At 42.6% G+C, this 24721-nt stretch overlaps 1 protein-coding gene across 1 annotated transcript in view; it reads left to right on the top strand.

The window, feature by feature from the left end:
* Nucleotides 1-24721, top strand: part of PDE9A (phosphodiesterase 9A) — a 78764-nt gene that overhangs the window by 21663 nt on the left and 32380 nt on the right. Inside the window, exons 4-5 of the mRNA XM_008070177.2 lie at nucleotides 20075-20129; nucleotides 21356-21426. Of these exons, the coding sequence (XP_008068368.2) occupies nucleotides 20075-20129; nucleotides 21356-21426 (126 nt within the window). The remainder of the gene's footprint in view (nucleotides 1-20074; nucleotides 20130-21355; nucleotides 21427-24721) is intronic.

Here is a 24721-nt window from a genome sequence, read left to right as displayed (position 1 = left end):
TCCCCCAGAAGGTGACCAAATGCTTCAAAGGTCCAACCATAGTCCACATGAAGGTACACTGTAAATGTAAAATCACAGAGTTTTGAAGATTTAGTATGAGGAAAAGGTTATAAACTAACTGAATAATCTGATATTGATTTCATGTTTTCTTATTGATATATAATTCATGAAACATAAAGCCCACCATCTTAAAATGTAAAAATTTAGTCATTTTTGGCATATTCACTTTATAGTGCCACCATCCTCATGATCTAATTCCAGAACTTTCCATTGCCCCAAAGAGAACCCCATGCCTTTTAGCAGTTAGTTCCCATTCCCTTCGCCCTTCCCCACAGCCCCTGGCAACCACTGATCTACTTTCTGTCTGTAAATGTGCCTATTCTGGACATTTCATATAATGGAATTCGTAGCCTTATTGTGTCTGGTTTCTTTGGCTTAGCTTAATGCAAGATTTACCACATTGTAGCGTGTACTAGTACTTTATTCCTTTTATGACTGAATGACGTTCCATCGTATGTGTTACATTTTGTTTATCCTTTCTTCAGTTAATGGACATTTGGGTTGTGTCCACTTTTTGGCTGTTGTGAATGATGCTGCTGTGAACGTTTGTGGTCAAATGTTTGTGTGAATGATGCATGTTGAAATGAGACATCTCCAGGTATATTGGGTTAAATAAAATATTTAAAATGTTTTTAAGTCTAGCCTCCTTGAAGGAAAGGGCCTGAGAGAAGGGCTGAATGTTCACCGACAGTGTGCCAAATGCTACTGTTGCCCTAGGCTGGCCCTTCCTGGAGACCGCTACATCCTGGGTGACCCCTCTCTTACCCAATAATGGCATCCTCCTCCAAACCGAGTCCCCTGCTTGAGGACTTCCTCTGTGCAGGCCACACTGGAAGTGTTGGGGAATTACCACCTGTCATTAGCCCTCTCGATGAGAGAGGGAGCCATTGGACACATGCTTGGCTTCCTTGTTCTGCCATGGAGCAGTTCTCTGACAAAGTAGCTCAAAGGGACCCAGAACTGTCACCTGTTTGATAGCTCACTCTTTGTGAGCTTTCTTCCCTTCCTCACCTCAATTCCCCACTCCCTCCCAGGGCTTCCTGGGGTCACCTCCAAAGATGCCAGTGGCACCCAGCTCCTTATCTCCGGTTTGCCTTTTGAGGGTCTCAAACTAAGAGCCTTGGACTTGGGAAGGGGAATTTAAGAGTAACGAATCAGACAAACTGGCTAATTCATTTGTCATTTGGATGAAATAGCCCTAGGAAAAACTACTTAACTGCACTGAGCTTCAATTTCCCTTGCAAAATAGGAATTAGAATGCATACCTTGCAGGGTTCTTAGGAGGAAAAATGAGGTAATTTATGCAAAATGCTTAGCACAGTGCCTGCCACTTGGTAAGTGCTCAATAAATGGTCGCTATCATTTAAAATGACCCAGAGGGCATTTTTAACTGCTGGGGTTATGTCTCTCTGAAATTGCTGAATTTTTAATAGAATGGGAACACTTCCTAACGTCTAATACAACACATGGAGTACTGGCACTGTTTTCTCTTGAAAGTCAAGTTAATGCTTGAAATTTGAGCACAAACATGTTGCTTATGAGAAATAATAATGCTTCTTAATAATATTTTCTATTTTTAGTGCAATTTCATTCCAAAGAGCTTTTTAAGCATAGCCTTGTCATCTTTACTTGCACTATTTTTTAAAACAAAAAGGGTAAAGTGTATAAAATGAAAAATAGCCATTTCTGGAACTGTGTTCACACTCCCCTGGGGGTGGTCTACCCAGTAAAGACAGCATGCCCTACCACACCGCTGTCAGAGATGTGGGTGGCAAACAGCATTCAGAACGCGTATGTCCTGACTACAGATTTTAGTATAGTGAAAATGATGGTATTCGAACATTAGGGTAAGTATCTCATGGCTGCAAACATTTAGACTGCTCACTTTGTCCCTGGGTAATTGTTAGAAACAGACAGATCATATTCAGTCTGTGTCTTGCCTAATGGTACAATGAAATGCACAGATTTCAAGCGTGCAGATTGGCAGGCTTTGATAGAAATGCACACACATGTAACCACCATCCCAATCAAGATGGAGAACACGTCCATCACCCCAGAATACTCCCTTGTGCCTCCTTCAAAGCCAGCCCCTACACAGTAGGAAGCCACTGTCCTGACCTCTGTTACTAAGATTGCTTTACTTGTCCTCGAATATCCCATGGATGGCATCATATAGCATGTGCTTTTCATTGGATCAGAAGTCCCCGTCTACTGCTAGTTTTCAAAGAGTTTTTTGTCAAACATTCTTTAACAGACTGGGCATGGTCGGTCATGCCTGTAATCCCAGCACTTTGGGAGGCCAAAGTGGGAGGATTGCTTGAGCCCAGGAGTTCAAGACCAAACTAGCAACATAGCGAGAACTCGTCTCTATAAAAAAGTAAAAAAATTAGTCAGGTGTGTTGGTGTGCGCCTGTAGTCCCAGCCACTCAGAAGGCTGAGGCAGGAGTTCACCTAAGCATGAGAGGTCAAGGCTGTGGTGAATTGTCATCATGGTACTGCGCTCCAGCCTGAGTAACAGAAACTTTGACTCAAATAAATAAATATATATATATATATTTTTTTTTTTTTTTTACAAAAATGATCTGTTAAATGTTATTAAATGCTCTCTCTGCATCTGATGAGATGAGTTCAGGAATTGTGCTTTTATTCCTAGTTTTCTAATGTTTTTTATCACAATGAGGTATTCAATTTTGTTCCATGTTCTTTTTGCATCTACTGGGATGATTGTATGCTTTTTCTCCTAGATTCTGTTGACATAATGAATTTTACTGATTGATTTTTGAAGTGTTAAAACCACTTTGCTTTCCCAGAGTCAGCCTACTTGTATTCCCAGAAAATATTCCTAGGAAAATACCTAAAAATACATTTAACAAAGATATGGAGGACCTCTTTCCTCATGTATTGATGTGTTCTTTTCATAAATTTCTAGACTTAATTTTCTAATAATATGTCAAGGATTTTGGTGTCTGTGCTTATGTGGGATATCATGTTTTCATATTGGGGTTATGGTGGTCTCATAAAATATGTTGGGAGGTTTTTTTCCTTTTCTATTTTCTGAAAACTTAAATGCAATTTTGGTGTTATTTCTTCCTGTGTCCTTTTACATTTAATGTATTTGTTCATATGGTTAAGAGTAGATCTCCATATAGTTTTTATTGATAACAGGGTTTATTTCTTTGTCCCGCCTTTCTGCTCTCTGTTTCTCTTGAGTTAATTGAATACATTTGTTTTGTTTGGGTTTAGTTTGGTTTTTTTGTGTTTGGATTTTTTTTTTTTAGAGACAAGGTCTCCCTCTGTCACCTAGGCTGGAGTGTTGGCGCTATCATAGCTCACTGCAGCCTTGAACACCTGGGCTCCCGTAATCTTCCCACCTCAGCCCCGACCCACCTCCCTGCCCCAATAGCTGGGACTACAGGCGCAATCCACTACACCCCACCAATTGTTTTATTTTATATAGAAACAGAGTCTCGGCCAGGATCAGTGGCTCAGCCTGTAATCTCAGCACTTTGGGAGGCCAAGGTGAGTGGATTACCTGAGCCCGAGGGTTTGAGACCAGCCTGGGCAACTTGGCAAGACCTCGTCTCTATAATAAATCAAAAATTAGCTGGGCATGGTAGTGTGTGCCTGTAGTTTGGCTACTTGGAAGACTGAAGTGGAAGGATCCTCAGAGCCCAGTGGGTCAATACTGGGGTGGCTGTGAATGTGCCATTGTACTCCAGCCTGGGTGACGAAGTGAGACTCCAACATTAAAAAAAAAGAAAGAAAGAAACAGAGTCTCACTGTGTTGCCCAGGTTGGCCTCCACCTCCTAGCCTCAAGCGAATCTCCCTGTTCAGCATTCCAAAGTGCTGGGATTACAGGTATGTGCCACAATGCCCAGCGTTGTGTTTAATTTTATTCCTTCTGTTGGTGCTTTAGCTACACCTTTTAGCATTATTTTTAGTTGGCTATTACATGTATCACAATATGAATCTTTAAGTTTTTTTAAGTGACAGACTTTATTTTTTAGATTCACAGCAAAATTGAGTGAAAAGTTCAGAGTTCCAACATGTTCCCTCCCAACACCAACATTCAGCCTCTAGCCAGGGGCGCAGTGGCTCAGCCTGTAATCACAGCACTTTGGGAGACCGAGGCGAGAGGATTGCCTGAGCCCAGGGGTTCGAGACGAGCCTGAGCAACTTGGTGAGACCTCGTCTCTACAATAAATAAAAAAAACTAGCCAAGCATGATGGCATGCCTCTGTAGCTCCAGCTACTTGGAAGGCTGAGGTGGAGGGATCACCTAAGCCCAGCAGGTCAAGGCTGTAAGCATGCCACTGCACTGTAAGCATGCCACTGAGGTGACCATAAGCATGCCACTGTACTCCAGCCTGGGCAACAAGAGTGAGACTCCAACTAAAAAAAAAGAAATTCATCCTCTGCCACCATGAACAGCCTGCATCAGACTGTAGATTGGTAACAGTCAGCGAACTTAGTGACACATTATCAGCCAAAGTTCTTAGTGCACATCAGGGTCCATTCTCAGTGTTGTATGCTTTCCGGGTTTTGACAAATGTGTGGTGTCATGTGTCCACCATCACAGTATAATAGAGAGTACTGTGATTTCCCTTACTTACGAACCTTCAAGTTATGAACTTTAACGATGCACACCTGTGTTTTGTATGTATTCTTTCTCTCCACCAGGTGGAGTATAGCCTGGTAAATATATACAGTGCTATATAGCCGATTGTGTTAGTTAAGCACTTAACTTCATTGGACTTAAAACAAATTGGACCTACAAACACACTCTGGGAACAGAACTCATTCATATGTTGGGGGCTTCCTGTAGTTTCCCTGCTCTAAAAACCCCTGTGCTCCAGCTGTTCATACCCTCACCCCCAACCCCTGATCTTCTTACTGTCTCCATAGTTTTGTCTATTCCAGAATGTCACATAGTTGGAATCATACAGAATGCAGTCTTTTCAGATTTTCTTTCACTTACTAATATGTATTTAAGATTCTTCTACGCCTTTATATGGCTTTTTAGCATAGACTCCTATTCCACTTTCTGGATGTACCACAGTTTATCGAATCACTTATTGAAGGGCATCTTAGTTGCTTCCAGGTTTTGGCAATTATGAATAAAGCTGCTATAAATATTCGTGTGCAGGCTTTTGTGTTCACATAAGTTTTCAACTCACGTGGATAAATACCAAGAAGCACAATTGTGGGATCCTATGGGAAAATTATGGTAAGTTCTGTAAGAAGCTGCCAAATGGCCTTCCAAAGTGGCTGCACCATTTTGCATTCCCACCAGCAATACATGAGAGTTCCTGTCGCTCCACATTCCCACCAGTATTTGGTGTTCCAGTGTTTTGGATTTTCACCATTCTGATAAGTATGTTGGTGTGTCTTCTTGTTGTTTTAATTGTCCATGTTCTAATGACATATGATGATGAGCATCTCTTCATATGCTTATTTGCCATCTGTATGTCTTCTTTGCTTGAGGTATCTGTTTAAATCTTTTGTCCATTTTTTAATCATCCTTAACTTTTTATAGTATATTTAAAGTTAATATTGTATCACCTCACATAAAAAATAAGGACATTGGCTGGGCATAGTGGCTCATGCCTATAATCCTTGCACTTTGAGAGGCCAAGGTGAGAGAATTGCTTGAGACCAGACATTCAAAATCAGCCTGGACAACAAAATGAGCCCACGTCTCTACAAAAAGTCAAAAAATTAGCCAGGTATGGCAGTGTGTGCCTGAGTTTCAGCTACTCAGGAGGTTGAGGTGTAAGGATCTCCCGAGCCGAGGAGGTCGAGGCTGCAGTGAGCTGTGATCATGCCACTGCACTCCAACCTGGACAACAGAGCAAGACCCTGAGTCTCAATACATAAATAAATTAGGACATTGCAGCAGTATAATTCTGTTTACTCACCTCCCCTGAAAACCTTTGCAGTATTGCTGCTATACATTTTTTTTCTTTTTTTTTTTTTTTGTCGGAGTCTCACTCTGTTGCCCAGGCTGGAATGCAGTGGCACACTCACGGCCACCACAGCCTTGACCTGCTGGGTTCAAGTAACTGGAATTACAGGCGTGCGCCACCATGCCTGGCTAATTTTTTTTTTAATTTATTGTAGAGACGAGGTCTTACCAAGTTGCCCAGGCTGGTCTCAAACTCCTGGACTCAGGCAATCCTCTCACCCTGACCTCCCAATGTGCTGGGGTTATGGGCATGAGCTACTGCGCCCGGCCTATATACTTTTCATGTACATACATTTTTTTTTTTTTGAATTGGAGTCTCACTCTGTCGCCCAGACTGGAGTGCAGTGGCCGCTCCCGGCCACCGCAGCCTCAACCTGCTAGGCTCCGGCGATCCTTTCACCTCAGCCTTCCAAGTAGCCGGAATTACAGGCAGGCACTACCATAGCCCGGCTTATTTTTTTATTTATTGTAGAGATGAGGTCTCGCTGCCCAGGCGAGTCTTGAACCCGTGGGCTCAGACAATCCACTCACCTCAGCCTCCCAAAGGCGCAGGATTACAGGCTGAGCCACCGAGCCCGGCGTACATACATTTTAAAACCCAAATATAGTATTATAATTTTTGCTTTAAACAACCAGTTGTCTTTTGAGAAAATTATGAAAAGAAACTTAAAGATAATTTTTTAAATAGTTGCCTACATATTTCCCATTTCTGGTGCTTTTATTTCTTCCTGTATATCCCAACTTCCAGCTTGTATTGTATCACTTCAACCTAAAGAATTTCTTTTTCTTTCAACATTTCTTGCAATACAGATCTGCTAGTGACTGATTATTTTAGCTTTTGCTCATTGAAACATGTCTTTATTTTGCCTTCATTTTGAAGAATGGTTTTTCAGGGCATAAAATTCTACATTTGAAGTTTTTTTTGTTGTTGTTTTATTTAAGAAGTTTAAGGATGATGTTTTATTTTCTTTCTAGCCTTCATTGTTTCTGAGGAGAAGTCAGCTTTATTTTATCATTATTCCTCTGTATGGAATGTGTCTTTTTCTCTGGCTGCTTTCAAGTTTTCTTTTGTTTTTCCTTTGTTTTGGGGTTTCAGTAGTTTGACTATGGTGTGCCTCAGTCTGGTTTTCTTTTTATTTATCCTTCTTGGTATCCATTTGAGTTTTCTGGGATTGTAAATTTGTAAAATTTTCAGTCATTATTTCTTATTCAGCACTACCAGCTTCATGGGCGTTTTTCTGCCTGCAAAGAGGTCGTAAGGAGGAGAGGGAGGCATAGGGAGAAATTATACCCAAACATCTGAAATCAGATGTAAACTATGCAAAACATGAAATTCCCCTCTCCAATGTATTATATGTAATGTATTATAGGCACCATTTTTTCTCACTAATTACACATATGTAAGAAAGTTTGCTATTATCTCTCAGGTGATGGTGGCAGTTTTTGTTTTTCGTTTTGTTTTTGTTTTTGTTTTCCTCTGCTCTTCAGATTGGGTAATTTCTATTGTTTTGTCTTTTTATTTTTCTGACTCTTTCTTCTGCTAACTCCAAACTGCTATAAGCAGGTATGTGATTTTTTTATTTCAGATTTTATATTTTTAGACTTTAAAATGTTCACTTGACTCTTATTCATAGATTTCTCTCTTGAGATTCCCTGTCTGTTTACTATTTACTAACATCTTTTTTATTTAGGTTCTTGGACATGTTTATAATGTTGCATTAATGTCTTTATCTGCTAATTTCAATATCTGAGTTATCCAGAGTATATTTTGGTGATTTTCTTTTAACTGTTGGCTATATTTTGCATGTCTTTTTTTTTTGTATACTAACATTATAAATAACACATTGTAGGGATTCTGGATTTTGTTATCTTCCTCTGAAGTGTTGATTTTGTTCTGGCAGTCAGTTAAATTACTGACTGATTACTCTTGAACTTGTAGAAGCTTAGTTTTATGCTTTAGGTTAGGGTATCTCTGGAGTAAGCTTTATAGGGTTTTAGTAGGAAGCCTGAAGTGTTTATCAAGCCCTCTAACTAAACTGACTCAAATTTCAAACTTTGTCTTCTCCACAATAGCTTTAATTATCCTCTTGTGCCCACACGCATGTGCAATTTAGTGATCAACCAAAAAATAGGGTAGTTTATGCAGAATGTGGGTCCCCCCATGATTTCCTTCTTTGGGGGTTCTCTTTTTTATTTCCATCTTCTCTGACAACCTCAAATACTGTCCTCTGGCACCTCAACTAGGTAAACCTGCAACTTTCAACGTAAGTTTTAGCCACCTACACTGTAAGATCACTCTACATCAGGGCATAGAAATTTTCTTCCATTGTTTTATAGCAGCATAGTGCTTAAATTTGTGAATGTGCCATTGTTTATTCTATTGATGGATATTTGTGTTGCTTCCAGTCTTTGGTTATTACAATGATCAGTTGGTTATTTTTAATTTCTCTTGCTACAAACTTTACAACCATGTGCAACTTGCTAAAGCCCACAGATGTAGTAAAACCTTTGGTTTGCAAAAAATGATTCAGTCTTTACTAGATTTTTGCAAACATCCTGTCATTTGTACCATAAGCAATTCGCTTATTGGGTCAGAGTGTATCCTGACAGAATTCTTCCTGGAACCAGTCTTATGAGGTCACTTGATACTAGGTCAAAGCCCCAGACACAGTGAACCAGAGTTGATTCCCTTTGGCTTAACTGTAATTAAACTTTCCCAAAGGGTTATCAGGTTATGGTGACACACACAGGCCATCACGTAATGGACAAAGTCCCACAGCATGTACACAGTATGTACAATCAGCTGTTAGTTCCCAATTCACATTCCTTGGAAGGGCATCCATTGGGGTATTCATATCCCCACCCTTCTTCCTTAGAAGCTCATCCACCATGGGGGAGGGGCCACACAGAAGTAAGACATCTCTGCGACTTTCTGAAGTTGCCATGGATAAATTTTCTCCAACACTCTGCCATAGATAAATGCAGTCCTGTCCCATCTGTGCAGCCCTAAAAGGGAACATGCCTGGGGCAGGGCAGATCAGGTTTGATGATGCTGTGGCTTGGCCATCTCTCAAGATCAAGCAGCTACTGCGGGTTATGAGGAGGATGAAGTAAGTTAACATACACAAACCACTTAGCACAGCACCTAGAGCATAGCAAGAGTTCAGCAGAGGGGTTGTGGTGCCACAATCCGTAAAACAGTCAAGGGAAATGCACGCTAGCTGTCCCAGAGGTACTACCAGCTTCATGGGCATTTTTCTGCCTGCAAAGTAATCCTAAGGGGAGAGGGGGTATGGGGAGGAATTGTACCCAAACATCTGAAATCAGATGTAAACTATGCAAAACATGAAATTCTCTCAAAAACAAAAAGGAAAAAAGCCAGACTAATACCTGTCCTGAGTGCCGCAAGCCTGCAATGTCAAGGCAGAGGCAAGGTGCTCTCCCAAATGTACCATTTGGTTGTCAGGGTCTTCAGTCCATTTTACTTTCTTTGTTACATCTGCATGGCTCAAACACCAATATCTGGGATATTCCCTAGGCTGCTAATAAGCCTGGGCAGGTACTCAACAGGCAGGACAGGTCACAGAAAAGGCTCCTGTGCCTTTAAGAAGCAAGGTGAGGTCACTGTTAATCATATAACTTTATCATGATCCTGAGCTATAAAGGAAATGTCCTCCTGGATCTGAATGTCTGTTTTATGACGTCCATAAACAGTGAACTTCCAATGACTATTCCCTGGGTGAGAATGTCCTTGGCAAGTTGGGCGGTGCAGGGGTGGCTGCAGAGGTCAAGAGAGAGCAGGAGGTGAGTTTTATGCCCCAAGAAGAGGGACAGGGACCCCTCACTCCCTGCCCACAGCCCAGGAGGAAGCCCACGTCATATAGGTTATTTTCCCTAAGGCAGAAGTAAGAAGCCCCTTTCGAAGGGTTGACAGGGTTCTCTTCTGTTTTGTGGATACTTTGGGAAGCACCTGCTGAGTATGTGCTCATCAGAGGATGCCCTGTAGCTCACACTGTGGCTGCAGGTCGAGACTCATTGGGTGAAACACCCCTGTCACACATGTTCCTGGCATGGCAATATGATCCCAGTGGTGTCATGCAACCACAGCCTACCTGGAGAGGGACTGGGATGGATGGTGCACCAGCTCAAAGTCACACCCACATGCCCCAGTGGTATTATTTATTCCATCACAGGGCAAAGGTTTGGGATGAAAATGCCCACACTGACATTCCCAGGTCACTCTCCTCAGCATACAGGTTTGGAGGCCAGAGTATTATACACGAGTTGTGTTTGCATCCAGTAACCCAGGGTAGAAAAGTACTTGTGTGTGTTCAAACCGGCTCAGGAGTGTGCAGGAAGAAAGAATTGTTGCTGTTAGCATTCTCTTCAGCGCAAAATAAAAAGGAGGCAGATGCATCCTCTGACTGGCCAATCTAATTAGTGCATCATGTTAAACTAATCTCTAGAATCAGAATTATGGGTTGGGTTGTACTGTCAATCAGTTAAACCAAATTTTCACATCTTTATGTGACGGGTAGGCACAGGATCTGCCTGCAACCAGTAAACAATTCCTGGAAGCAGTGGGCGAGGCCAAGGCAGGCTCCTTGAACTGCTCGCTGCAGCCCAAGGTGGAGCCAGGTGACAGCTTCTGAGCATCTCATGGGGTGAGGGCAGCCTCTGCCTGGTCGCTCAGGAGATCAATCATGTAACCAGGGCAAATGCCCTTCCTACCACCTCCAGGGCTGAATCCCACCCAGGAAACCAAAGCCTACAGTCCACAGGTTCCTCCTCAGTTCCTCAGTTTGTTTTATGCCAGTCCCCTTGGTTCTGTTCAAGTGGGCGGTTCATGGGCCCCTCTGTTGCAAATCCATGGCCTCAAGCTGGACTGATCTGGCAGTGTGCTAAAATTGGGACTCAGACTCTGACAAACTCCAGGGTTACCCTAGAACTAAACTAAACTCTCCCGTGAGATGTAAGAGACTGCCAGCCTAGCCCAGCATTCACCTGTCAGGTGAGGAGGCCCACGGGACACCGCACCCAGGCACGCTCACTTAGACTTGTCTGGGTGTAGACAGGAAGAAGCAGCCCAGACTTGGTGAAGCCGAAGAGGATCCTACTTAAAGCTCTGTCATTGAGGCTGGCATGGTGGCCCACACCCATAATCCCAGCATTTGGGGAGCCTGAGGATAGAGGATTGCCTGAGCTCAGGGATTCAAGACCAGCCTTGGCAGCTTGGGGAGACCTCGTCTCTACAATAAATCAAAAAATTAGCCAAGTGTGTTGGTATGCACATGTATTTCCAGCTACTTGGAAGGCTGAGGCAGAAGGATCACAAGCCCAGCAGGTTGAGGCTGCGGTGACCAGAAGCGTACCACTACACTCCAGTTGGAGACAGAATGAGACTTTGACTCAAAAAAAAAAGAAACCAAAACACAACAAATTCTGTCATTGTGACTGATCTTTAGGTAGTCAGATCTTTTGACCTTATTAAAGTCCTTGGTGTCTGTGGATAACTTATCAAGAGGCTGGGTACTTGAAATCCACTCTAGTACCCAGACTTGGGGACACCTTTAGATACAATGTTGGCCGCTCTTGTGAGATAGTTTTCTTTGGAGAACATGGGAGTTGCCCTTAAATTTCAACTTGCCCTCCATTGGTTTACATTCATCTGGGCCAGCAGGAGTTAATGCTGATTTCCTTTCCCTCAGTGTCTTATCTTCACTTCTCCCCATTGAGCCCAAAACTTCGAGGTTCAGAGAACCCCTAAAGACCCAGTCATGAGCCAGCATTCCTGGCTATTGATGGTTTTTCTTACAGCTGTTAAATTCTCAAAGTAAAATTACTTGAACATATTTCCATTTAAAAAATTCAAGTTATGCCCTGCAGCTCTTAGTAGAAAAAGAGGTGAGTGTCAGACATAATTTCCAATTTTGCTTATACGATGTGGTTTTGCCACAAAGCCTGGGAAGGACGAACATTTACCGTTAAAACTGTTTGTTGCCCTCAATGCCTGGGGTTTCAGGCTCCCTGAGAATTTTGGAGGCACTTGGGGGAGGGGGTGCTAAAAACCACATTAGGGACAGTGCAGGTGGGATCCACTGCTTCTCAGCCTGGAGGTGATGCCCTGAGCTCAGCCTGTCACCCCAGGGAAGGCAGAAGCCAAAAGGGGAGATCAGAAAGAATGAAAGACTGTCAGGGAACCTCGATGATGCAGCAATAATAATAACAACAGTTAAGCCTGGCAGGGCCTACATGGGCCGGGCTAGGCACTGTGCTGAGCACTTGACACACATGGAGTCACATTTCAGCTTCAAGTTCTGAAATCCCCTGAGAGGAAACCGTGGCCACTGCAGGAATTCCAATGATGCTGGTGGGGAGAGGGAGGCACCACTTCCTGATCAGGGTTGTTTGTGGATGTGGGGTGTGGTTGGCCTTTGTACACAAAGGCGATTTTACAGAAGAATGCACATTTAGCATCATCTAAAGAGAAGACTCAGTCGCATTTGCTCCATCCACTTCAGTGCCATGGCCTGGGCAGCAGTCCCTGGGACTGTTCTCATTGGAAGCTCAGCTTGGTGTGGGTGGTACCTGGGCTGGTCCTGAGACACGGACGAGAACACAAACGTGCGCCCCGAGTGAGGAACTGGGCAGAAAGAAGGTGTGGATGTGGATTTCCTTGTGCTGAAAATTAAATCTAGGCATAAAAGTACTGTAGTACTCAAAGGACCCCATCTTGAACTCCTGGCCTCAAGACATCCTCATGCCTCAGCCTCCCAAAGTGCTGGGATTGCAGGCATGAGCCGCTGTACCCGGCCAGGACCCCATCTCAAAATTGCAAAGAAAAGTACTTTCTTAACTTTTTATTCCATTCTATGTATAAATGTCTTATATTGAGGTAATGCTAGATTCACATGCAGTGGTAAGAATGAATAGAGAGGCCAGGCACAGTGGTCACATCTATAATCCCAGCACTTTGGGAGGCTGAGATGAGAGGATTGCCTGAGCCCATGGAATTGACACCAGCCTAGCGAAAGCTCATCTCGACAATAAATCAAAAAAATTAGCTGGGAGTGGTGGCATGTACCTGTAGTATAGTTCCAGCTACTTGGAAGGCTGAGGGTGGAAGAATCACCCAAGTCCAGCACGTCGAGGCTGCAGTGGCCATGAATGTGCCACTGTACTCCAGCCTGGGTAACAAAGTGAGACTCCAACTCAGAAAAAAAACAATGAATAGAGAGTCCATGTATTATTTGCCCAGTTTCTCCCAATGGTAACATCTTGCAAAGCTAGAGCACAACATTACAGCCAGGCACTGACGTTGACTCGGTCCAGCTCCAGAACATTCCATCCCCACAGGATCCTGTCTACTGCCCTGTTATAGCCACACCACTTTCCTGCCTGATCCCGAAGCCCTGGCCACCACTGATCTGGTCTCCCTTTTTATAATTTTGTTATCTCTCTAATGTTCTATAAATACACTCATACAGAAGGTAACTTTGGGAATTGGCTTTTTGCACCCAACATAATCCCCTGAAATTCATCAGGTTTGTTGCATGCATCAATAGTTCATTACTTTTTATTGCTGAATGTTATAGTATTGCACAGTATGGATGGACCCCAGTTTGTTGATCCATTCACCTTTGAAGGACATCTGGGTTGTTTCCAATTTGGGGCTATTACAGATAAATCTGCTATGAACATTATGTACAGGTCTTTGTGTGAACATAAATTTCCAGATGAGCATAGTGGCTCACGCCTATAATCTCAGCACTTTAGGAGGTAGAAGTGGAAGGTTTGCTTGAGCCCAGGAGTTCAAGGCCTGCCTGGGCAACCAGGGAGACCTCGTGTCTACAAAAAATAAAAATAAAAAAATTAGCTGGTCATGGTGATGCACACCTGTAGTCCAAGCTACTTGGGAGTCTGAGGCAGAAGTTATCACTTGAGCCCAGGAGATCAAAGCTGCAGTGAATCATGACCGTAATGCTGCACTCCAGTCTGGGTGACAGAGTGAGACTCTGAGTCAAAAAAATAAAAATAAAAAAATGTTAGCCGGGCTCGGTGGCTCAGCCTGTCATCCCGCGCCTTTGGGAGGCTGAGGTGAGTGGATTGCCTGAGCCCGCGGGTTCGAGACCCGCCTGGGCAGCGAGACCTCATCTCTACAATAAATCAAAAAAAAATCAGCCAGGCGTGGTAGCGCATGCCTGTAATTCCGGCTATTCGGAAGGCTGAGGCGGAAGGATCGCCGGAGCCCAGCAGGTCGAGGCTGCGGTGGCTGGGAGCGGCCACTGCACTCCAGTCTGGGTGACAGAGTGAGACTCCAACTCAAAAAAAAAAAAAAAAGTTAAAATTTCATCTATCTGCCCAGGGGGGCAGTTGCTGGGTCGTCTGGTGGTTGCAGGTTTATTTTTTATTCTTTTTCCAAGAAGCTGCCAGACTGTTTTCAGAGTGACTGTACCATTTTACATCCCCAGCAATGTGTGAGTGAACAGTGTTCCACATTCTTGCCAGCATTTGGTGTTGTCCCTGTTTTTTATCTCAGCCATTTGGACGAGTGTGCAGGGATGGCTCACTGTGGTGTAATTTGCATCTCCTGATGGCTAATGACACGTAGCGTCTTCTCGTGTGCTGGTTCCGTCTGTGACTCTCTACGGCATTATGTCTGCTTATCTCTTGCCTATTTTCAGTCCAGGTAGTCTTGTTTTCTACTGCTGAGTTTTAACAGTTCTGCGTATGCTCTGTATTCAAGTCATTATTGGATGTGTGGTTTGCAAATATTTTCTCCCACACTGTAGCTTGTCTTGTCATTCTTTTAATGAAATCATTCTCAGAGCAAAAATTTTAATTTCGATGAAGTTCAGTTTATCTACTTTTTTTCCTTTTCTGACCTGTGCTTTTGGTGTCAAGTTTATGAACTACCTGCCTTACACAAGATCCAGAAGATTTTCTCCTATATTTTTTCTTAATGTTTTATGGTTTTATATTTTATATTTATAGTCTACTTTCCATTGAATTTTATATAAACTGTAAGATTTAGGTCAAGGCTTTTTTTTTTTTTTTTTTTTTTTTACCGGTGGGTATTTAATTGTTTCAGCACCAATTTGTTGAATGGCTATCTTCTCTCCATTGAATTGCATGTGTACACTGGTCACTGCATCTGTGTGTGGGTATAGTCCTGGGTCCTCTGTTTCATTCCATTCTCAACTTTGTCTATCCGACCAGTACCTCACAGTCTTGATTACCATAGCTATACAGTAAGCCTTGGAATAAGATCCCTCTGCCATCTAAACAAATATTACAGTAATCTTTATTCCTGCAAAATTCTCACTAGGATTTTGATAGGAATTTCATTAAACCTGTTTACCAGTTAGGGGAGAATTGACATCATGTTGAATCTTCCAACCCATTAACTTGGGTTGCTGTTTATTTATACCTTCTTTGATTTCTTTCATCTGTGTTTTGTAGTTTTCAACATATGCAATCTCTGCATATGTTTTGTTAGATTTATACCTACGTGGTTTTTTTTTTTTTTAATGATTGTAAATGGTATTGTATTTTTAATTTAGTGTCTATGTGGTCACTGCTAATATATATAGATACAATTGAATTTTATATGTTTTCCTATCTTACAACAATGCTAAACTCACTTATTATTTCTCAGAGGGTGCTTTTGTAGATTTCTTGGAATTTTCTATGTAAACAATCACATCACCGGCAAATAGGACAGTTTTATTTTTTCCTTTCTGATCTGTATGTCTTTAATTTTCTTTTCTTGCCTTGTTGCACTGGCTAGAACTTCCAGTACTATACTGAATAATAGTAGTGAGAGAAGACATCTTTGCCCAGTCACTGTCTTCAGCAAAAAGTATTGAGTCTTTCACCATAAGCGTAGCAGGTTCTTCTATATCAGTGTGTTACGTATCTGTGGATTCAACCAACCCTAGATCAGGAATAACTGAAAAAAAAATTTTTTTCAACCACAACAATAAAAATAATATAAAATTTAAAATATAGTATTACAACTATTTACATAGCATTTACATTTCATTGGATATTATGGGTAATCTAGAGATGATTTTAAGTATACAATAGGATATGTATAGGTTATGTTCAAATATTGGGCCATTTTTTTATATGAGACTTTAGCATCTCAGATTTTGATATTTTTGAGGGATCCTGGAACCAATCCCCCACTGATACCAAGAGACAACTATATAACGTTAGCTGTAGGGTTATTGTTGATGATTTTTATCAACTTGAAGAAGTTCCCCTCCATTTCTGTTTTCTGAGAGTTTTATCATAATTATGTGTTGAATTTTTTTTTTTAGAGACATGGTCTTGCCATGTTGCCCAGACTGGTCTCCTACCCCTGGGCTCAGGCAATCCTCTCGCCTCAGCCCCCCAAAGTGCTGGAATTAAGGGCATGCGCCACTGCACCTGGTTAAATATGTGTTGAATTTTGTCAAAAGTTTTGTTTGGTTTTTTTTTGGTTTTTTTTTTTTTGTCAAAAGTTTTTTACAAATTGATATGATCATGTGATTTTTCTTTTTTAGGCTGTTAATGTAGTAGATTACGCTGATTGGTTTCCAACTATTGAACCAGGCTTACATTTCTGAAATAAATTCTTGATCTTGATATATAATTATTTTTATATATTGCTGAATTCTATTTGCTAACATTTTGTGAGTGATTTTGTGTCTATGTTCGTGAGGAATGTTGGTCTGTAGTTTTGTTGTTGTTTTCTTTGTCTGGACTTGGTATCAGGGTAACACTAACTTCATAAAATGAATTGGGAAGTGGTCTCTTTTCTTGTATTTTCTGGGAGAAATTGTTTAGAATGTGTTACTTCTTTAAATGTATGATAGAAATCTCCAGGGGATCCATCTGGGTCTGGAAATTTCTTCTGTTTTTTAAATTATATATTGAATTTCCTTAATAGTGAACTAGGGTATTCAAATTCCCTATTTCATATGAATGAGTTATAGTAGTTCATGCTTTTCTGGGAATTGGTTCACTGTATCTAAGATGTCGAATGTAAGTATATAGAGGAGTTTGTAGTGTTCCCTTACTACCCTTTTGATGTCTGCAGGGTCTGTCATGACATCTCCACCTTTATTCCTGATATTGATCATCTGTGTCTTCTCTCTTCGTTTACCAATCCTACTAAAAGTTTGTCAATTTATTGATATTTTCAAATGACTAACTTTGTGTTTTGGATTTTCTGTATTGTTTTTCTGTTTTGTATTTGCACTGATTTCTACTTTTATCTTTATATTTCCTTCCTTCCTTCTGGTATTTTTGTGGGTTTATTTTGCTTTTCTTTTTCTAGGCTCTTACAGGGGGTTCTTAGATTAGTGAGTTGAGATATTTGCTGTCTTTTAATATAAGCACTTAATTCCATACATGTCCCTCTCAGCATTGTTTTAGTTGTGTCCCACAGCTAAATTTTGATGTGATATATTTTTTTAAGGTCAATGTCTTTTTAAAATTCCCTTGAGACTTTCTCTTTGACGCTTAAATTACTTAGAAGTGTGTTGTTTAGTTTCCAAGTGTTTGGAGATTTTTCTGCTATCTTTCTGTTATTGATTTCTAGTTTGATTCTCTTGTGGTCAGAACACATACTGTGTATGATTTCAACTCTTTTAAAAAATTTGTTGAGGTTTTCTTTGTGGCCGAGGTCATGTTCTTAGTATATGATTTGTAGGTACCTGAAAAGAATGTGTATTCTGCTGTTGTCAAGTGAAGTGGCCTATAAATGTTGATTGTTTGATGGGCTTCTAAATTTAGCTCAAGACTTTGAGATCTTTAACTCTTAAAGATTATATGAAATATTACTTTTTCAAAGATTTCATTATAAGTGATCTAAAACCCTGCTGAGATCACCAAATGGCCTGTAAAACCTTATGATAATTCATGTCAACGGAGGTTATTTTTCTTCCCTGGTAGGTGTGGGTCTTTGGGAAGACAAGGGCATTGGGTTAATCAGAAGCTTAACCTATGACTCTGTGGAAGACATTTTATCTCTTGTAGTATCAAGAGACATAGCAAAACAACATTTTTCTTCTTGTCAATTCATAGAATGCTAAAGCCAGAGAGAACCTTGGATCATCTGGTCTACCCTCTCATTTGACAGGTGAAGCAATGGGGTCTTGAGAAATTAATTTAAACAGATTAGTGTTTTTTTAATGTTTTTTCCTTTTTACAAAATATGTTCATTATAGAAAATGCATAAGACACAGAAAAGCAAAAAATAAGAATAAAATGTATATATAATTTTACAACCAAAAGATAACTACTATTATTACTTTTGAGTGTACCTCCCAATTATTACTTTTGAGTGTCAAAAATGGGGTCACTCTGAAATACTGTTTTGTTTCTGTTTTTGTTTTTGTTTTGAGTTGCAGTGGCACGCTCATGGCCACCGCAGCCTCTACCTGCTGGACTCAGGCAATCCTTCTGCCTCAGCCTTCCAAGTAGCTGGAACTACAGGTGCATGCTACCACATCCGTCTAATTTTTTATTTATTGTAGAGACAAGCTCTCGCCAAGTTGCTCAGGCTGGTCTCAAACCACTGAGCTCAGGCACTCCTCTTGCCTCGGCCTCCCAAAGTGCTGGGATTACAGGCTTGGGCCACCACGCCCAGCCTGAAATGCTGTTTAAAATTTTTTTCTTAACATTAGACATGAACATTTTTCAACATTTTTTTTTTTGAGTTGGAGTCTCACTGTGTCGCCCAGGTTGGAGCACGGTGGCACACTCACGACCACCGATCCTTCCACCTCAGCCTTCTAAATAGCCGGAACTACAGGCATGAGCTACCACACCCGGATAATTTTTTGATTTATTGTAAGGATGAGGTCTTGCCAAATGAGGCTGGTCTCAAACCTGTGGGCTCAGGCAATCCCCTTACCTTGGCCTCCCAAAGTGCTGGGATTACAGGCTTGAGCCACCGCACCCGACCTCAACATATTATTTCTAATAGCAGACTGATTCCCCAGTACACTTATATCATCATATATTTAACATCTCCATTTGATGGACATGCAAGTTATTCCAGTTTTCACTATATTAAATAACATTGTGATTAACATCTTTTGTGTACATCCATGATTATTTCCTAGAAATGGGACACTGGATCAGAGTATATGAACATTTTTAGCTTTTGAATCTTCTTGCCAGATTGGATTATTGAAATTTTTTTGTTTATTTGGGATGCTTTGGTCTTGTTTTCATTTGTTGTTTCTAGTGGAGGGTTAGGCATCAAGTCCACATGGAAGATTACTTGAACTCAGGACTAAGCCTTGTGCAGTTCTCAATGGTTTAGGGTTAGCCAGAACCAAGAAGAGACCTTTCCCTCCCAAAGAGCACAGAATTTCTAAGAAACAAATAAATAAAAATGAAAAATTAAATTAAATTTAGAAAATGCAGAAGAATGCTATTAGCAACTGCACTTTCCAATGAAGTATCTGGCATTGGGCTCGGTCAGGAAACAGGAAAACAGGCAGCGTCTATTCAGCCTGTGTCCTGGCCCTTATAAAACCAGCCACCCAGCCCAGTTTTATGGGCCAGGCAACAAAGGGACAAAGTTGGTGTTAACCCGGGCCTGCTTCCTTTCTGCCAGCCAGCCATGAGAATATCATGTCTTGCACTTGGAGATATGCCTTGAACTTGCTTTGTCACAGTAATTGCCCCCATAAAATGGACCCGGGCATGAAGAGAAAACTTCCCATATTTAGAGAGCCAGTCCTGCCTGCCTTTTATAGCTGGTGCCGAGGACAGGAGGACCACAAGCCCTGGACACTCAGTTGAGAGATCATTGAGGGTTATGGACCTGGAGCAGTCCAGGAGGGAAGGAGCATTTTAAGGTGGACAGGAAGATCCTGGGCCCAGGGAGCCTCCAGGTTGCTGACAGGGCGGCCAGAGCGTCCCTCCAGGTAACTCAGTTCTCCCACCACAGCCTTGGCTCCTCAGCACATGGGACTCAGACCGTGAGGGCTAACGCGTCTTTCTTCTTGTCTCTGTTCCATCTGTCTTTCTTCTTTGGTTTGTAGAGAGAGAAGAATTAATCCAGAGTGTGCTGGCCCAGGTTGCAGAGCAATTTTCAAGGTACAGAGTATTCTAAATACCTATCATCCTGAGATGGGTGCTTCTTATTTTAGTAGCAAAGATATGGGCCCCTTGCTCTGAGGCTGGTTTCGGCTGACAAGCATAGATGTGTCACCTACATGGAGAAACTGCCTACATGGAATGCTTTTGTGACTTCTGTAACTAAGCCAACTTGGATGGGCTCCAGGAATCCCTCACCTTAGACCAAAGGCCATGTCAAGTGGGTACTTTTAGAATGTGAGCTCGTGTTGCCAAGAATTTTCTTGACCGGCTCTTCTGGGACTCGGAGAACAATCTGTAAGAATTGACTCCATTTTAAGATAAGAGTCCTCACTGAGCCCCTATGTAGTTGGTGGGCTTCCTTCCATTCTGAGTCATCCCACCAATTCTAACGTTAATATTGTATTTTCAGTTTCTCAAAATGATTTCTCTGTGACATCTTACTGCCCCAGGAATTGAAATGCAGGAAGGCCAGGCTTGGTGGCTCAGCCTGTAATCCCAGCACTTTAGGAGGCCAAGGCAAGTAGATTGCGTGAGCCCGCGGGTTTGAGACCCACCCGGGCAACTTGGCGATACCTTGTCTCTACAATAAATCAAAAATTAGCCAGGCATTCCCGGGTAGCGCATGCCTGTAGTTCCAGCTACTTGGAAGGCTGAGGTGGAAGGATCACCAGAGCCCAGCAGGTTGAGGCTGCAGTGGCTGGGAGCATGCCATCGCACTCCAGCCTGGGTGACAGAGTGAGACTCCAACTCAAAAGAAAAAGAAAGAAATGCAGGAAAGGGCAGATGGATAAGATTCTTTTAAGCCCTTGAATTGTTTAACTGAATGGGTTGGAGCCTCCAGGGAGTACAGCAGGTCCTCTGAAGGTGTCTATGCCCATCGGGGCAGAGAATGGGGGCCAGACCATGTCAACTTTCTGAGCAGAGACCACTTGTTCTCTCAGAGAGCCTGTGTTCACTGCCCGGACCTGGGGAAGTTAATATACCCACCAGCGTAATACAGTGTCGTCTCCCGCTTGGAAGACACACCTCATGATAATTTGGGAATTCTTTCCTCTTCGTGGGACGTGATGAATTCCTTAAAAACCGTTCTTAGCATCTCTGCACCCAGTCCCTCACTGGGTCTCCCCATGCCCATGGCAAGGATTCAATAGATGTTTGCTGAACCAATGTTAGCTTTGAGAATTTTAAGGTTTATGTTTCCTCTCTCTTTTCTTCATTCCTAGAGCATTTAAAATCAACGAACTGAAAGCTGAAGTTGCAAATCACTTGGCTGTGCTAGAGAAACGAGTGGAATGTGAGTGAGTTTTTTTTTTCCTTTTTGTTTATCTTTAACCTCTATTCAAATCAATCGCTTGGAACAGGGAGGAGTTTAGTGCTGAAGGTAAATGTGGTCTTTTCTTTGTGAAATGCTTAAAAATTACCTTTGATGTCAACAAAGGCTTAGAACAGTGACTAACTATGCTTTTTATTTCTATTTTAAAAGAGACCCAGCTCATGGTGCCAAGGGTAAAAATGTACACACTTAGGGCTGGGTAAACAAAATCCAAACAGGAGGTCATTAAGGGTGGCAGCGTCACCAAAGAATGTCTGGCTGATTGGCATTCGTGCGATTGACTGGTCGCTTTTTGGGTCTTGTTTCTATTGCTTGCAATTTTTCAAGAAAAAAAATCAGGATCATGCAAAACCTCTAAATAAGTTGAAACATGATTTGCATAAGCATAGTATGCTTTTTAAAGTATGTTGACATTTTTAATATCCATGTGGTCATTGGAGCTTCAACACAGTTTTATTTTCCCCATTGATGATGAGGACACCACACAGAGGTTAAATGACCTACTCAAGATCATTCAGCAAATTAGAGAAATAAATAAAACTGGGACCAGAGCCCCAGGTCCTTGCTGAGCTGTTCTCACTACCTGCCACCTGCCCTTCTGGGACAAATCACCTTCCTGCTATTGATGAGAAGATGCCAAACCCGGTAAAATATTTTAAGATTGTTTTTTCTTGCACCAAACTTGAAAACTTAACCAGGAGCACCCATCCTCAAAAGGTCCTAAGAACGTATGCCCACTGTGGTTGAATGGTGACTTAGTTATATACATTTTAGGAAGGCAGAAATTACAAGAAACCACAAATCAGTATATGTAAGATGTTCATTGGTTTGGCTCAGGAAGTTGGAACATTTTCAAGCAGGAGCTTGCAGGCCAGACTATTCACAAATGCCTTGTCTGGTAATGTGTAGTTCCTATCTAAGGAATTTGAGAAATCCTCAGAGGAGATGCTTCATTAAGATAAGAGGGTGGAGCGGGCTTGGTGGCTCAGCCTATAATCCCGTGCCTTGGGAGGCTGAGGTGAGTGGATAGCCTGAGCCCGCTGCAGGTTCAAGACCCGCCTGGATAACTTGGCGAGACCTCATCTCTACAATAAACCAAAAAATTAACTGGGTGTGGTAGCACACGCCTGTAGTTCCAGCTACTTGGAAGGTTGAGGCGGAAGGATCACCGGAGCCCAGCAAGTCAAGGTTGCAGTGGCCAGGAGCGGCCACTGCACTCCAGTCTGGGTGACAGTGAGACTCCAACTCAAAAAAAAAAAAGATAAGAGGATGAAAAACTCCCTTGTTGATCCCTTGTTGATAAGTAGATGTGGCTGACTTCAGGGAGGATTGGTAAGTGTCTCATAAGGCACCCGAGTCTGGGAACCCATAAGAGATGACTTTGCAGGACCATAAACCTTCTTATTTGTTACGTGATATTATGCCAGAGTCAGGTTGGAGAGCAGACTTTAGGAAATAAAACCCTGTCTGGTGAGTCCTTATCAGGCAGTGACTCCCTGAGCTTCTTAGTTAGGAATTTGGGCAAGAGGGGGAAAAAAGGTCAGATTTAATCCTCACTGCACACCTGACTGAAGAGGACCGCACACTCTGTGAGGATTCCTTGATGACACAGGTCAGGAAGTGGCAATTGCAAACAAAGTTGATTGCCGTTACCTTGAGCAGAGAAAGATATTTTTCTGAAGGATTTTGAGAAGTTTCCTGGACTGCCTGGTAGGACTTGGGCATGGGGCTTGGTGGCTGTGCAGCAGGGGCGAAGCCCTGAATACCATGCAAAGCTGACTGCAGGGGTGCCGGCGCTACCATCTTTGAACCCCAGACGTGATGGCAGCTCCTCTGGGACCCTTGGATCTGGACCTGGGACCCCCATAACCCCATGGCCACTGTTGCGACCTCGCTGCTTCTCCATGTCACAGGACAGAGCTGAACCTTGTAACCACACTCTAACCGCAAGGGAGGCCCAAGAAAGGCAGGGCGTGAGTGTCCTGGGGCTCCTATACAAAGCACCACAGACTGGGTGGCTTAAAAGACAGAAATGGATTCTCTCAAATTCTAGAGTCCAAAAGTCAGAAACCAAGGCATCAGCAGACTGGTTCCTTCTGGAGGCTCTGAGGGCTCTCAGTTCCACATTCTCTCCAGCTCCTGATGGTTGCCGGCATTCTTACTGCTCCTCAGTTTAGAAGTCTGCACCATTGTGATCTCTGCCTGTGTCTCTACGTGACCTTCTCCCCTGTGTCTCCATGTCTCAAACCTCCTTCTTACAAATATACCTCTCTCGGAAATTTTTGTTGTTGTTTTTTGAGTCGCGTTCTCGCTCTGTCACCCAGGCTGGAGTGCAGTGGCATGATCACGACTCACTGCAGCCTTGACCACCTGGGCTCAGGCAATCCTCCTGCCTCAGCCTCCCAAGTAGCTGGGACAACCAGCACACATCACCACTTCTGGCGATTTTTTTTACTTTTGGTAGAGACGAGGTCTCACTATGTTGTCTAGGTTGATCTCGAGCTCCTGGGATCAAGCAGTCTTCCTGCCTCGGCCTTCTGGAAACCTGGGATTACAGGCATGAGCCACCATGCCTGGTCACCTCTCTAAACCCAAGATGGGCTCATCTCAAGAGCTCTAATTGATTATATCTGCCAAGGGCCTTTTTCTAAATAAGGTCCTATCCACAAGACCCAAGGTTTAGGGTGTGAACAAACCTTTTTCTGAGGCACAACTCAACTCCCTATAGTCCAGCATTTCCCCAGCAGGAGGCTAGCTCAACCTTCCAACTAAGCCCCAAAACATAGGGAATTCTCCAAACTCAGGAAGGGGTTTCAGCCAAAGAGCACAAAAAAGTTTGTGTGGAGTCACCATCCACATTTCCAGAGGTAAGAGCCACACGATCACCATGTGGCACGCAGATGCCCAAGGACAACAGGTGACTCCTGCCCCTTCTGTCTCTCTCTCTCTCTCTCTCTCTCTCTCTCTCTCTCTCTCTCTCTCTCTTTCTCTCTCTCTCTCCTTTCCTGTGTTCCTGCCTGGCCTCCTTCCATCTCCCCAGCCCCACCCGGAAGTAGCTCCAGCTCCTGCTACACTCTCCTCAGAAAGTGCAAGCAGGCAAGTTGAAGAGGTCATTTAGCAATTTTCAGAACTCTGCCAGAGAATTAAGCCAAACTTAGCATGATGAATAATAATCCTGTGTGGCCTCAGATATCTGACCGCAGAGAACCATCAGGCCAAAATCAAAGTATGTTTGTTTTGCCTTCAAGTGGTGTGT

This window comes from Carlito syrichta, unplaced genomic scaffold (assembly GCF_000164805.1).
Source record: "Carlito syrichta isolate Samal-C Ts95f unplaced genomic scaffold, Tarsius_syrichta-2.0.1 Scaffold313176, whole genome shotgun sequence".
In the NCBI taxonomy this organism is placed as follows: Eukaryota; Metazoa; Chordata; class Mammalia; order Primates; family Tarsiidae; genus Carlito; species Carlito syrichta.
Note: the sequence above shows the minus strand (reverse complement) of the source record. Positions and strands in the feature narration are given on the sequence as shown.